The sequence below is a fragment of the Diabrotica undecimpunctata genome, chromosome 3 (genome assembly GCF_040954645.1).
Source record: "Diabrotica undecimpunctata isolate CICGRU chromosome 3, icDiaUnde3, whole genome shotgun sequence".
Taxonomy (NCBI): Eukaryota; Metazoa; Arthropoda; class Insecta; order Coleoptera; family Chrysomelidae; genus Diabrotica; species Diabrotica undecimpunctata.
The window spans coordinates 38,551,516-38,568,654 of NC_092805.1; the positions used below are offsets into that span (position 1 = coordinate 38,551,516).

The 17,139-nt window shown below is 33.7% G+C and overlaps 1 protein-coding gene across 1 annotated transcript in view; it reads right to left on the reverse strand.

Moving 5' to 3' along the window:
• Window positions 1-4,775: 4,775 nt before the first annotated feature.
• The window catches only part of LOC140436713 (uncharacterized), a 43,367-nt gene continuing 31,003 nt past the window's right edge, over window positions 4,776-17,139 (reverse strand). Inside the window, exons 3-5 of the mRNA XM_072525762.1 lie at window positions 15,739-16,082; window positions 12,327-12,599; window positions 4,776-5,599 (exon numbers count right to left, since the gene is read on the reverse strand). Of these exons, the coding sequence (XP_072381863.1) occupies window positions 4,791-5,599; window positions 12,327-12,599; window positions 15,739-16,082 (1,426 nt within the window). The 3' untranslated portion in view covers window positions 4,776-4,790. The remainder of the gene's footprint in view (window positions 5,600-12,326; window positions 12,600-15,738; window positions 16,083-17,139) is intronic.

The window sequence follows — 17,139 nt, forward strand, 5'->3', positions numbered from 1 at the left end:
ATGTTAAATCCCATTTTTCGTACTCGTCACCGTTATAATATATTATTATATAGCTAATGGAGCTTAATAGGGAAAATAGGGAAAGAAAATATATATAGTCCATACATCGGAAAATGCAGTGCTTATGACGTCACCAACGACAATGGAAATAGAATAATAGGATTTGCAGCATCCAGGGGCATGGTCGTTGGAAGTACCTACTTCCCCCATAAGAATATCCATAAAGTAACATGGACGTCGCCTGATGGTACAACCAAAAATCAAATAGATCACATCCTAATAGAAACCAGGCACTTCTCTAATCTAATGGATGTACGTACTTATCGTGGAGCTAATATAGATTCAGACCACTTCTTAGTAGGCGCAAAAATAAGAGCAAGAATCTCAAATGCAAAAAAAGAAAAGGGCAAGAAAAGTACTCGCTACAATTTAAAACTCTTGAAAGAGCCCCGTGCACTAGAAAGGTATCAAAATTACCTTGAACATGAAAGCACAACAGATGAGAATTTAACAGGTAGCGAGCAATGGGATATATGTAGAAGAACAATTAAGGAAGCGGCAAACAACGTCCTAGGACCAGAAGAATCCACTCCACGCAACAGTTGGTTCGACGATGAATGTGAAGATATCACTAAAAGAAAAAATTATGCATATAAACTTATGCAACAAAGAAGAACACGGGATAAGGAGCAAATGTACAAAGATCTTAGGAAGGAGGAAAAACGCATACATCGAAGGAAAAAGCTGACCTTCGAAAACCAGATTATGCAAGAGCTTCAATCATTGAAGGGGCAAAATGAAACTAGAAAGTTCTATAATATCCTAAATAAGACAAGAAAAGAATTTAAACCACGGCTGACGATATGTAGAGACAAAAATGGACATATAGTCAGTACCGCTGACGCAGTACAAAGCAGATGGGTTGAGCACTTCAAAGAACTACTTGGTACCGAAGTGGAAAATGATGCGTCACCCTAAAAACCAAGAAATAACACTCACGTAGAACCTCCTTCAATATTTGAAGTGAAAGACGCTGTATCCCCGCAGAGCTCATCAAACATGGAGGTAACAGCATTATGCACCAAATTCACAACATAATAGTCAAAGTCTGGGGAGAAGAACAAATGCCAGAGGAATGGTGCACTGGAATCATATGTCCACTGCACAAAAAGGGAGATTTGTTGGAATGTAAAAATTATAGGGGTATAACTCTTCTGAATACAATGTACAAAATATTCTCCAACACCCTGTACAGCCGTTTAAGTACGTACGTGGAAGAAATCCTTGGTGAGTATCAAAGCGGTTTTAGGCCAGGTAGGTCAACAATTGACCAGATTTTTGTGCTACGTCAAATCTTAGAAAAAACCAATGAATTTAATATTGACACGTTCCATCTCTTTGTGGACTTTAAGTCAGCGTATGATAGCGTCCTAAGAGGTAAATTATACGAAGCCATGAATGAACTTAACATTCCCCATAAATTAATAAGGCTCGTAAAAACAACTATGAGTAAAGTGATCTGCAGAGTGCAAATACAAGGCGATATGTCACAAGCGTTTGAAACATAATATGCAGGGTTAAGGCAGGGAGACGCGCTGGTGTGCCTTCTCTTTAATATAGCGTTAGAAAAGACTATAAGAGATGCCGAGTTACACAATAGGGGAACAATCTTTAATAAATCAACGCAGATTATGGCTTACGCTGGCGATCTGGATTTGATCGCACGTACTACACGAGGACTTAAAGAGATGACTTCCACCTTCTTGACAGCCGCACAAAATATGGGCCTTAAAATAAACGAGGAAAAAACCAAAATGTTAGCATCTATTCCAAATAACAGAGATAGAGCTAGAAACGCCGAAGAAAACTTCAGTATAGACCAATATAATTTTGAGGTAGTAAATAAGTTTACATATTTGGGTTCTCTCATAACAAACGATAATGACACATCTGAAGAAGTAAAACGGAGGGTACTGCTAGCAAACAAATGTTATTTTGGACTAAGCAAGCAGCTAAAAAACAGAAATTTAAGCCAGAAAACCAAACTAATAATATATAGAACACTCATCCTACCAGTGCTGACATATGGGTCAGAAACATGGACCATCTCCAAAACAGACGCAAATCTTCTGCTCGTCTTCGAAAGGAAGATACTAAGAAGAATAATGGGCGCATTCTGTGAGAATGGTATTTGGAGAAGGCGATATAATTTCGAATTGTACGAGAAGCATAAAAAAATAGTAAATGGTAGAGATGTAATATCCTTCATAAAAATAGGTAGGCTTAGATGGGCTGGACATGTGTCAAGAGCAAATGAAAATTACCCACCCAGACGAACTCTATTATCTGTCCCAGTGGAAAATAGGAGTAGAGGCAGACCACGACTGAGATGGAGGGACGGTGTGGACGAGGACGCAAGGAAAATCGGCGCGGCAAATTGGCAACGGTTGGCGATGAACAGAAACGACTGGCGAAATAGACTGGGGAAGGTCAAGGCTCAACTAGAGCTGTAGCACCACTGATGATAATGAATGGAGCTTTGTTTTTACCTAATCAGTTATAAATCTTCCTAGTATGTTGTTTAATTAATTACTTACATTTATTTTTTATATTATCTATATCTCTCTTTTCAAGAACCCCTTTTTGTACCCTGTATAATTAGAAGAAATTATTTTTCGGATTATAATAAAGTACATCTTAATATTTATAATTTTATTTTACTGTACCTACATGCACATCACATAGTTCTAATACTAATAATTTATGTCCTTCTTAAAAAAAGTATTCGTCAAAGTATCCTAGGAAGTATCCGAAAAAAATATCCGGATACTTGTATCCGAATACATTTTTAAATGAAAGTATTCGTACTTTTTTAAAAAGTATCCGGATACATTTTGAGTATCCGTATCCGGTATCCGGATACTTTTTTTCAGTATCCGACCCAACTCTGGGCTCTGGTACTTTGAAAGAGGTGAAGCACAATATGGTCCATTTTACCTTTTCCTCATTAATCATTGTTCCGGCGAGATGCCAGTCGTTTATTGAGGGTAAGATTGCTTTTTCCGTCCAGTTTGGTGCTGTTGAGTCGCTAGAACCGAGGAAGTGTGTTTTCATTAGGTCTTCAGCACTTTCGCAAAGGTTGTAGTAACTTTATTCCAGTGAATTTTCCAGTAGGATAGATTAAGCTTCTTCAGTAGTTTATCTTTTTGATTGTTGCAAATTGTATATTAATAACGGTGTTCAGTCGATAATGCAGCTTTTTGGCAAGGCAATCGGCATTTTCGTTACTCCTAGTCGTGAAATGAGATGGTACCCATATTAGGCTGTTGTATTGTGGGCTAAAACAAGCTGATATATGTCATAAATATTTTGGACGAGGGGATGGTTGGTGGATATAGTATTAAAGGAGTATATAGAAGAAAGTGAATCAGTGTATATGGCTGTGTGTGTTCGGATCTTGTTGAGCATATTTAAAAGCACGGTGAGGGAAATATCATGATGTAGAAGTATATTGGTTAAATAAGGATTATTGGAAATCGGTAGAGTTCTGGTTTCAGACAAGTTTATATGTTTTAATAACGGCTGTAGAAGACTAGGAAAAGGATGTATAATTAAGTTACATGAAGGGTTGTTATGCGGTTGGTGTGATGATGTAATTAAAGGATACACTGGATTGGAGAGCTTGGAAGAAATTGCAGCAGCATAGAACAGAAGAACGTATTCTCGTCTAAGACCTAGAGGAGGCTCATTACCTTGACAGTAAAGACTTTCTTCCGACTAGAACCGAATGCTCCAAGTTATAGGTGGATGCCTAGTTGTTTACTGTATTTAGTGAACTTAGGGTTGATTTAGTTACAGATATGTAGATAAACCATCTGTAGTCGAGTTTAAAACGAATTGGTGATGTAAACTTTTTTTAACGTAGTTTTTCCGCACCCCAATGATAATGTGAGAGTGTTTTAATTATATTAAACTTTTTAAAGACATACTCCTTCAGATTCCTGAATGTGTTGTCTCGATTTTCTTGTTGTATTTTTTTAGCAACAATTATTGATTTGATTGAGAAATATATGTTCAGTGCACTTTAAAATCTATTATTTAGATCATTAGAGTCAGTAACTTCTGCTTAGTATAAATCTCAGTTGCTTTTTTGCCAAAGATATGTTTTTTCCATGTAAGTCTCCTACTTAAATGCATACCCAAGTATTCAGCAGCTTCTTGTTGAGTTAATTGTTGATTTTTGGGAGTTACTGTTTAAAGGTATCTCTGCAGTTTGTCAACGGACCATGTATATGCTTATTTTTATTTAAATCCTAATTAAAAAAAAATAGTTTCAACCGTTGTTCGATGAGGTATGGGATTCCCTGAAGTGGTCGCAAAGCAATATAGTGGTTGGTGTTAAAGATTCAAATGATGGTATTATCAGCGTATCGTATTATGGTAGCATTGTATGTCGTTAATGTATCGTCTTGCGTACTGAGCCATAAAGAAGTGTCAATTTTGTAGATAGGATTGTACCTTTATCAAACTGAACTGGACCTCTATCAAACCTTGGCTATCTCTAAAAATATACCTTCGAATAATGCATGCTGTATGATGATGATGACATCTAATTTTTCTTACTCGAAGAATTTATTTTATTGTTGCGTGTTGTGGTCTAAAGTTGTGGCGCTGTGGTGTTTTGTTATTATTCTAAAGTTCTAATGTTTTGAAGTATTTTTTGAAATCATTTAACTGGAATTGGTAGAGGTAAGGATATAATATAATAACACAAATATACAAAAATATTTTTATTTAAAACTAAGAGGATTCTTTTTCCACAATTGGACTATATTTACAACCCTTACAAATTTAATGGGATTAGACGTTGCTCTTAATACTACTAGATATAGATAATAATTGTTAGCTTCAAAAATAAACTTTAAATACATTTTCTTATTAAAATATGTAATACTTGCAGACTCAATTTTATTAATACTGGTATTAGATGGGCGTAAGACACCAGAATCCATAATAAACGTAGCAGCCGCTTTCTGAATCTCTGGAGTTAAATCCGTATGGTTACTTTCGAATTTTCCTATGCACGTGCACCATTTCTCAGGAACTCCTGCCTTAGCACAACTTCTTTTCTCTGGAATTTCTGCGAAAAACGATGCACAAGTTGCACAAGCTTTACTTCCTGTCATTGTATAATTATCTACAGACATTGCTAAGATATCTTGCAGTGTAAGGTAAAAATCATATGTACTAGTGAGTTTCTTGGAATTATCTTTAAAATTTTGATACTTCCTGGGGTACTCTTCTTTAAACCATGGTGGAAGGGATATAAAGTTCATGGGAAGTCGTTCTTCGTACCATCCCTGGATAGTTTGTCGAATTCTACCAAATCGCATACCATGGTCAGCCAACAATACTACCATGCTGCGATCTAAAATTCCCTCGGTTTTCAAATCCTCCATAAATTTCTTAAACGTTTGGTCCATGCGACTGGGCGTGTTAAGGTAGTTGTGACTAAAGGTATTCATCCAGAAGATACCGAAATTGGGTTGATCTTTGAAGGTTGTACTAAAGTCTCTGGCAATGTCCAGGATTCTTTCTCCTACAAAATATAAAATATATTAATATATGCTAGAGTAAGTGTTGACTTTTGTATTTTTATCACATAAAAAAACGGTTGAGGTCAATTGTTTAAATAAATCATCATTTAGTCATTTTAGTATGACATAAAAATTTCAAATGATGTAATCAAGAGACCACTGAAATGGTGAACAACTACTAATGTCACTATTGAGTTATTATGTGTTTGTAATCCCAATAATGCTTATGTAGCATTAAAAGAATCGGCTACAAAAATGGATTTAATAATAAACACCAACAAAACGAAGTATATGAAAATAAACACATAACCACAAATCCGACGACCACTTGTTATAGAAAACGACGTCAGCGAAGCAGTGAACGAATTGGTATATCTTGGAACGCTCCTTAACACCGAAAATAATACCACCGCAGGATTTGCACGGCCAACAGATGCTATTTTGGACTCAATCTCCTCCTTAAATCCACAATTATATCGAGAAATACAAAAATAAAACTCTACAAAACAATAATACCCCCAGTCTTAATATATGGTTTAGAGCCCTGACTCTAATAAAAAGTAATTACATGTTAGGATGCATCGAAAGAAAAGTACTAAGGCCAATCTATGGAGCAGTAAATGACAATGGAGTATGGAAAAGACGATACAACTTTGAACTTTATATTATACCAGATATTAATATTTCACCAAATATCGTGAAATATTAAGATAGGACGTCTGAGCTGGATAGGGCATGTAATACGAATGAAACAAAATGACCCAGCTAGAAAAACTTTTCTTGATAGACTCATTGGTCAGAGAAGAAGAGGAAGATCCAGAACACCGATCCAAAAACATCGATAAAGACATTAGAAATATGGGAATACGTGCTTGGTGGAGAAAGGCGATGGATAGGGACGACTGGAGAGAAATTCTTGAGGAGGCTAGGACCCACGCAGGGTTGTGCAGCCAGAATGATGATGATTCCTATTAAGGAAGAATCCCAAGATCTTGAGGAACATCATACAACTGGAGGGCGATACATCCCCTAAAATAAAACAAGGAATAATACAAGAAATAAAGTCATTGATATCGGAAAGGGTGAAATACAAAAATAAAAACGAACATTAATACAAAAACGTAAATAAAATAATCAAACAAAAAATCAAACAAGCGAAGGAATTATATTATACAAGAATTATATATCAGAAAAATGTGCAAAAATAGAAAGATTAGAAAACAACAGCTTTAATATAAAAAAAAAGACAGCTGGAATATGCAAAAAAACAGGCATTGGAAACATAATGGACAAAAACAAATTTATTATAATGCTCTAAAACAAATTTTTTGGTTATTTTTTAGCTTTAGTAGCAATACAAATAAATAAGTAAGTAAATAAGTAATATGCTTTATTGTCATACGCTTTATAACAATAAGACAAGAAAGAAAAAAAAAATCAGAATAAACATTGTTTGTACTTTTAAATAAAAAAAAAAACAATAAAATTCTTCCAAACATAAACATAAAAAATACTACCTAATTAAGAACCCACAAACTTCGTAATATGTACCTAATAAAAAATAAAAATTAGGAAAGCAGATTAATAAATTAAGGGCTCAAATATTCCACCTCCTTGTGCTCAACAGTAACCAAATCTATCATACAGATTTCTTCTCATATTTTGGAGTAGGGCTGGTGTAATGCTTGCAGAGAAATAAAGTATTTTTGCTCTTAATTCGACTAGGTTTGGGGCCTTTTCAAACTGATGCCTATAAATGTTTTCTTTAAGAAAACCTCAAAAAAAGAAATCGTTAGGCGCTAAGTCACAGGATCTAGCGGGCCATTTAATTGTACCACGTGTACTTATCAGTCGATCAGGAAACTTTTGATTGAGGAAGTCAATAGTTGCTCTAGAGTTGTGAGCCGAATACCCATCCTGTTGGAAATAAATCTCCTGAAAATTAACGGGAAGGCGTCGAACTGCCGGAATGATCTCATTCTGTAAAAGCTGTAAATATTTGGGCCCGTTTGGGTCTCCATCGATAAAAAATGGACCGACAATATGGTCGCCCAACATCCCAGTCCAAACATTTAACCTTTGCGGATGCTGCGTTCGCACTGCAACACTGAGGTGCTTATTTTTCCGAGAATAATATCTTGCAACGGATGGATTGTGTTTTTTATGCAATGAAAATAAATATTCGTCAAAAATAAAATATTTTTTAAAAAGTGTACATTTTCATTCTGTTTACCTAACATAAATTCATAAAGCTCCATCTGCTTAAAGTTATCTTCCGGAAACAGTTCTTGTGTTAGTTGTATCTTAAAACAGTGATACCCATTCCTTTTGAGAATTCGCTGGACAGTTCGAGCATTCGCGGTAACCTTCCTAGCAATTTGTACACTATTGCAGGGTTCACTAGCTTCCCCAAAAGCACAAATATCAATTTCCCTGTTTTGACGCTCCTCATCGACAGGTCTAACACGTGGTTCATTACCTTCATGACACTTTTTACAACTGTTTACACATCCCGAAGTTTGAAAAAGTTTAATGGTATTTGTAACTGTTGTAACACTTGGTGAGGGTCTATTTTCGAAGGCAACAATATAAATCAATTACTTCGCCTATCGAATGACCCTGAAAGTACCATGTTACAAGTTACACTTTTTCTTGGACAGTATACAACGTAATAGGCATTTTATTAATTATTTGTTAATTCTTTCAGAACTTCGTTTGAAATTTTTAATGTCAATGTGACAATTACGACAATTCGTACCTACTGTGAAATGAATATAAAGGTGAAAACGTGTAACATGTCACAGCGATTGCCATTGTGTTGTATGGTCAATAAAACAATGTCGTGATCTGTATAATTTCAAGGCAACGAAAGAATGGAGACAATAGAACCAAGAGATAGAAATAGATCTACAATTACCAAAGGGGAAATTAAAAAAGCACTAAAACGTATAAAAAATGATAAGTCATGTGACCGGAAGAAATATCTACAGAAATCTTAAGAGTACTAATAGAGAACCACATTGATATACTGGTAGAAATATTCTTATTTACTAATATACTTATACTTTGGTTACATACTAAGAAATGAAAAATATAAGTTGATGCAATTGGTTAAACAAGAGAATGTGGAAGAAAAAAGAGGGCCGGGGAGACGACTCATATCCTAGTTGAAAAATTTAAAACAGTGAAGTGAAAAAACAAGAATAAAACTATTAAGAACTGATGTAGACAGGATACAATGGACCGTGATGATTATCAATGTCCTTAAACGATGAGACACATGAATAAGAGGAGTACGTCTGAGCAACAGATCCCAAATATGTTCGATAGAATTCAAGACGAGACCAGGCCAATCCAATGTTTGGACATTGGACACCACTCTTGACACGTGTCCAATCTCAAAATTGACAACTAATATGCAAAACTTAAACGACGTATCTTCTGGGTTTGATCTTAGCTTCTTTGAATCGATTTCTAACTGTTTACTCAGAAATATCTAGTACGTAAGTTCCCTTATGAGCAAGTTGAAGATCATTTGTGTAATGAAAAAAGATTTAAAAATTAATCACAGTTTTTGGGGGTTTTCTTTTTACGATAGAGCCCAAATGTCTTTTGTATTGAACTATGCTTTTATAACAATTTCAGAGGCTCTGAAGCACAGACGGATTGAGATCAGGTATTCTTGCTACTAGATACTGTTTGCTAGAGATATTAGCTTCCTTATATTTATTTAAAATTAAAGACGGAAAACGTTTTTCCTGCTTGTAAATTTCAAGATACGCACTAACGAACATACACCAGAAGGAATCGAATAGTAATAGACAGGGGATAGGTATATATGTACAAAAAAAGACTCCTCTTTAACGAATAATGCTGAGAATAAAACAGCGATTAATTAACGATATGCCGACAATACCTACGACTACAGTGGCCTTCAATTTCTAAGATCTACAAAGTCTGTTGAAGAATATACTATAATATTAACAAGAATATGGTCTTCTAATAAACAATAAAAACTAAATTTTTGAGGGTATCAAAATCTATGTTAAATTAACCCTTCAAATTAAAACTTGTAAATACTTCAGGAATTAGAGTTATTTTGACACTATAATCACTCACATAAACATATTCTTGGAAAAAATTATAGTCTGAATGGAAAAAGTACGAAAAATCCTTAATAACCTGAAAGTAGATTTGATAGTTAGGTAAAAGTATGAGAAAAAACAATTGGTAAGAAATTGAAAATTCTAAACACCTTCTAAACAAGAAAACTACAATGCTGGGACATACTTTGCCTGAGAATGTAAATATGTTTTAATTAATTAAACAATAATACATTTCATGACTGTAATTTATGGTCTTAAGGTTATGATGCTTGTTAACCCACTAAAGATCTGGGGGGAACTAAGTAGTGCCCTCAAGGGAGTGTATTGTCACCAACATTATGGAATATATGGTTATAACAGCAAATCCACTAAGATGTAAATTAGAGCTGGAGGATCAGGTAATAGAACAACTGATAGAGCTTAAATATCTAGGCATCACACTGTCTAGCTAGGGAAAGCTCGAAACAAAAGTGGAAGATCAAGTGAATAGAGCGAATAGAGCCGCATGAATGAAACAATATGGAGAAATAAAAATATCGGGAAAGAAATGAAAGGCAGAATTTACAAAACAGACATCAGACCAATAATGACATACACGGCAGAAACACTACCTGATTGAGAGAGAACAAAAATAATGGTAGAAACAGTAGAGATGAAATCCCTTAGCAAAATCGATAGTAAGACACTATGGGACAGAGCTAGAAGTACAGATATACGACAGAGATGCAAACAAATAGGATTGTAAGGACGGCGAGAGACAATTCCCCAATAGGAAGACAACCAGTGGAAAGAACGCGAAAACGGTGGAACGACAACTTTGTGGAGGCACAATGAAAAACAGATGGTCATGTCTACACAAAAAGAAGAAGAAGATTACGGAATATAGTAATTGATAACCTGATTCATTCATTTTAAGGAATCTGGGTTCAGAGTTTCAAGCAGATACGATATGCTCTTCATTATATAGAGAATTGGTGTCAAGAGAACCTGTCTCAAGCAACCTTTATTAATAAGAAGAAGCTTACTGGCCTTCTGTACTTAGCTTACTGTAAGTAATCGTGGATTCCAAACAAAATTGGACCACCATTACTAACAACGTCACCAAAAGGACTACGCGACGCTTCTGGAACAGCAGAGGGGCTGAAACCAAAGGTAATCTATTGATTATATATATATATATATATATATATATATATATATATATATATGTATATATATATATATATATATATATATATATATATTAGTGATACCACTAGAGACATATAATACAAGATATATTGACTACTGCAATACAGTCGCGTTCCCTAGTGCGATAGAGAAAACTGACCACATCGACCACGTGACCTTGTCATTTGTCACGTAGTCGATAAACCAGGTAAATAAGAAGAAGATGCAGGGGCTGCTTTACGTTAGTTTTCTCTATTGCACTGGGAGAACGGGCTGGCATTACAACGATCAATGTATCTTGTATTATATACCTATGGACATGACCGACAGTTACATAAAATGGTTTAGTATTTTGGTAGAAAGTTTGCTATCTTGTATGACCTCTCTCACCAACGTACAAAGACAAGCGCTTCTAGATATAACAGGAGCCTTGAATAGAATAGGAACAGCATCTTTAGGGGCTAGATCAGGTCTTCCCCAACTGGAATTATAGATTTTGGTGGTAGCCTTTATGAAACTTAGGCAAACAATACATAGAGTCCGAATTTTGAACTGAAAAATTACACAAATACCACTGGGCCTATATTTGAGGAATCTTTCAGACGAACTCAGATTTATGATAACACCAGAACTAATATTCATTGAGAAGATTAACACAATTATGCCATCTAGAGAACATTAATGGGGTCTTAATATGGTTCACCGATGGATCTAAAACTGCCCATTGTATTATATCAGAAGTCTTTGGAAAAACTTGTAATTATAACAAATATTACAGCTTAGGTATATATAACACTGTGTTCCAGGCTAAAGTTTTTGCTTGCGTTACCTGCATTGTTGAAATCCTGACTGGAAATCTCAAAGCAAAGGGAATTAACAACTATTCTGGTAGTAAAAAACGCACACATATTGTCACATAAACGAGAGGTTAAAACGGTCACCGAAATGGTCACTGGACAATGTTGTTTAAGAAAACACCTTTACAAACTAGGTAAAGTGAATGAACCATGGTGCAGAAAATGAGAAATGGAAAAGGAGACTGCCATACACATATTATACCATTGTAATGTGCTAAGTAATATGAGGCAGGAATTAACTGCTCAACTGAAGATTGAACCAGAAGGGATCCTTAAATTTTTAATGAGGAAACTCGTTGAGACCACAGGACTTATTGAAGTTTAATGAAAAATAAATAGGGTTTGGTATAAAGGTCTTATGAATAAATGCCAGAGATTAAAGTGTATGACCTAAACTAAAAAGAAGAAGAATAACCTACTACAGAGATGAAATTTCAAAAAGAAGATTTCGATGAAAGTTTAAGAGTTCTTTATAAAACTCTGTTATAATTAGAATTTAAGAAGCAACAGATATATTAATTTTAAATATACCCATTTAAATAAATCATATTGAAATAAACAACAATTTAATAAGACCTGTATGCATTTTTACTTACCTTGGGTTTCTGGTCCAGCACAAAACGGCATAGTGTCAATATACATAGTTCCTAACCCTTTGGCAGCTTCCATGTATGGCTTAAAGTAATAATCTGTAGGAGGATTTGTAAATCCTTTCTTTAAGTAATTATATGTGGAGATCTCGGCCCAGTCTTCGGCATATGCAGTAGCGTATCCTGAATCTCTGAAATCGTACCAGATCATCGGACATTTGTCAAGCTGTCCAATCTCATAAGGTTTGCAAATTTCATTTGATTGCTTTAGGTTTAGACCTGGAAATTTAAATATCGGTTAATAAGCGTTACAACAATAATATATCGCATTATTGGATCTGTCGCATTTATTGGATCTGTTTATAAATAAGCATATCCTGAGAAAGGTATGCTTGTTTAAAGCAAATCAAAAAAAGAAAAAAAAATCACCAAAAAATATAATATAATAATTAAGTTTTTAAAGTCCGAAATTAATGAAAAATAAGTAACAGAATAAGTACATAAGTACAGAAATGCTCCTCTAAAAACAAGAAATTCTGGAACAACAAAAAAGGAAAAACAATTACCATGATCCCAACCCGCACTGAGGCAGCGTGATAAGGTACGCCTCACAACCCTTAACATAAACGAGATATTCAAATCATTGCCGTCATTCTCTGTAGTCCCAAATTGTCCTAAAATGGGTAGCTTTTGGGATCAAGCCAGGAGGGCAGAGGGTGCTAAGAATCTGCGGAGTCTAAACCGCTACCCAAATAAAACAACGTTTTATATAGCGACATATAACTGATGCTCGCTGTCAAATCAATCCAGACTTGAAAAACTGGAAAAAAAAAACTGAAAATATAAAATCAGCGAGGTAAGACGGAAAGATGAAGACCTATTGGAATAAGCGTCAGGAAATACATTCTCCTACCGAGGCACACCAATGTAATTATGATAGTATATATTATAACCAAAAAGTATATTTAAAAACTACCCAAAAAATACTTAATCACAATTAAATTTCTACTTCTTTCTTTAGGGATGTTTATAAAAATTATACTTATATTTATCCTTCTCATATCCTTAGCCTCTTCAAAATCTTCATATCCTTGTTTTATTTTTAAGCATTCTAATAAACGGAACTGGGTGCTATTTCTTTATATTCCCGCCAAATTGGACCTTATTTTCTGCTCCACTGTGTATAATCACTTGTCTTCTTTCTCCAGTATTATGTTGTGTTTTTACTTCCAATAGTTTCTTATCTATTTTTTCCAATCTATCCTTTATTTCCTCGTCTCTATCTCCTACATGTTTCTCCGAATTCTGTAGTATATTGGTATGTTTTTCTAAATTTTGGCTAATTTCCTTTGTTTTCTGCCCTACTTCATATTTCACCTGTTATAAATATATTTGTACCTCCTCTTTATGCTGTTCTAGTCTTTGTTTCATTTGTTTAAAACTTATATCTTGTCGTTTACTGTTTTCGTCTATACGCTGTTCTATTCGTTCTGCTTATGTTTGTCTATTATCATTTATTGTTTTAATTTCTTCTGTCTGTTTTCTACTGTTCTCTTCTTGTATTTATAGCATTTGTAATATCCTATCCATTGTTGAAATTTCTGTGCTACTCTCCTTGATAGTTGTTTCTGTAATACTATTTTCTTCGTCTACACTTTCTATTTCTTCCTCGCTATAACATTCTTCTGTCTCCTTTTGCTTTTTGCTGTATCTTGTCTCAATTTTATTTTCTTTTTCTGGACTGAACAATGTGAAAGTAAAATCCAATTGAAATATTATCTTTGGTTATCCCCCACGAGTGTCGATCAAATTAAAATATCTGGTTATGTAAAAAAAGATATTCAAAGCGAAAAAGGTTTGAATAATAAAAATTAAAAATAAATGTCGAAATTTGGCAGAGAAAAATTAGAAAAAAAAATTAGAAAAATCATGTAAGAAAATATATATTTTCCAGTATACTTTGTCTGGGTATTGGTGTTTCTGCTTTGCTTCACACATTGGGCGACAATTGTTTTGTTTCTACTTCTTTCTTTATGTACATGTTTATAAAAAATTATACTTTTTTATTATATATTATTATTATTATATTATATTATTATTATATTAAAAATTATATATTTATTTTGAATTAATAATGAAACAAAATTTTTTCTGGGCTAGCTCAAATTGGTAAATAATCTCAGGGTTTTACGCCATTCAATCGCAGAAATGCAAAACCAATACTCAGAGGAAGCTCATGGATAAATAAAATTCAAAAATAAAATATAACTCTATATTAAAAAATATGTTTCTACCAAAGAAATAAACACAAATTTTAATGAGAGCATAATTTGCACAAAACAAACAATCTATGAAAAGAGTAAGTAATTAAATATAAAAAGGCATATAAAAAAAATACCGCAAGTTGTCTTAAAATAGAAAGTTACCCAATATAGATACAATAATGAATTATGGTTGCAAGACATAATTTAATTCTAATAATTATAATAATATAAGTTCCTGTCAAAATACACTGGAGTCTTTAAGCGTCGATGAAACAGAAGTTCTCGCAACGGAGAATATTGTTGTAAAAAAATATAGAGCTATATATATGAATACCTTGGAACAATTTTTATTTACGATGTCGGATACTATTATGTGAGTACTTACAAATGCTATCACTTATCACTGAATTTAATTTTAACTTTTCAAAAAATATTACTTTGTGCTTCTTAATTTTACGGATGCCTACAAGGCTTATGGTTTACGAAGATCGACACTTTTTTAATTTTTTTTCTTAAAAACAAACTGCTCCTGTTATCTATCGGGAATCAACTCTCTACACTGTCTGTACCTCACTCTCGTTTTCTTTCATTCCAAAAACTCTCTTGGCTTAACACTCCGTTCCATCAATAACTTTCCTTCCTTTTCATTTCAACGTCTTCAAATTTCCCAGTCGTAAGTACTTGAACATTTTCTAGGAACTCCAAATTCCCGACTTCTTTCAAACAACCTTTTTCGTTAATCTTACGTTCAAACACAAATTGTTCTTAAATGCACTTTAAAACCAATAAACAATTCCACAAATATTATCGATTAGATTACACATATGTCAACAAAGACAACTTTATACTGGGTAAAACCAATACCTATGTTAACAATAGACAGACAAATAAGTATGTTACATTTTAAATGCAAGAAACAAATATTTTTTTTTAAAACAGCTTTAACGTATTACAAAATGACAAATTTTATGTATACAATATATAGATTTTCTTCTTCTTTTTCTCTGCCTTTATTTATGTACAATAATATATATAAAGACCACGAAAAAGATGCTCACAATACCTATGTACACACACAAGAGGCTAATCTCTGTAGTGATAAGATAATGAACATTAGAACCAACTATCCCAAAATTTTATTATAATTGACTTACCTGTTAGTAATGCATTAAAATTAGGAAAAGTATTATCATCTATCTTGCTGTAAGCCATATACTCTGTAAAGTTATTTTCCAATATAAACTCCCTCGTTAACGGCATCGTTCTCTCAAAATTCAATCTAGCAACGCTGTCTATAACCACAAACAAAACACTTAATGGTCTTCTCTTTGATTCTTTTTGTACAGAAAATTTGCTAAGTTTTTGTTTCACAGCTTCCGTTACTACTATTGTGGAATGGACGTTCTCATATATTTTATCAGCGTCTAAGTAACATTTTACCGAAACAATATCTTGTTCTAGAGCCACTGTTGAGTTGAATGGTAGACAAGTTGAAAAACTAAAAACAGAACGTTTGTAAATACCAAAATTAGGATTCGATTTAAAAGTGTAAAATACTAATAATTTAAGGAAAATCAACAGCACTTTATATCTTTCAAATTAGCTACATACCAAAACATAAAGAAACTGAATAATTCATACAGTGTGGAAACCACTTATGGAATAAAATTGTTTGTGTCCTTATTTTAGAAAATAATAAAAAACGTTGAGATACTTTAACTTTTAAATTTAAATGTGCGCTTTTTAAACATAAATTTGAATGTGCAGGGTGATCCACGCAAGTCTGGCATAGCCTATAATCTGTATTTTAAATGAAACACCCTGTATATTTTTATGTTTTTAAAAGCTCCTTAACCACCTGATCTCAACGAACTATATCATGTAGGGTCTATTGTGAATAATACAAGGTGAAATTTTGAAATTAATTATGATTTTCTTCAAGAGAATTAATTCGTAGAATACCCGAGGTAATTGATTGGATTACGTTAAAATAAATGCTCAAAATGTTCTCCACCTTGTTGTTGGCAATAACACACTCTTCTATGAAACTCGTCCCAAACTTTGTTTAAAGTTTGAGGTGAAATATTCCGTATTTCTGTAGTTATTCTTTCTTGCTATTTATAACGTGCTAGTTGGTTGTGTTGCATATACTTTGTTCTTGAGATAACCCCACAGAAAAAATCCAAATGCGTAAGATCTGGCGACCTAGCTGGCCACTCAACAGTACCCCTTCGTCCAATCCATTTATTGAAGAAGATTTCATTCAAGTAATTTCTCACCATTAAAGCATAATGAGGTGTTGCACCGTCCTGCTGTAACCAGACAGTTTTATACGGTAGGGTTTGATCTATTGGATTGGGATATAAGTTAGGCAACTGAGGAAGAAAATCGTCTCTTAGCATGCTTAACTATTTTTCCGCTGTCAAATTCCGCTCTCCGTTCAATGTAAATGTTGATTCATCAAAAAAAAAGAATTGTGCCAAGAGCCATTTCATTTGTATTAATTTTATCCATTATTCTTTTCTTTCGCAGAAATCCATTCTACGATCTGGATC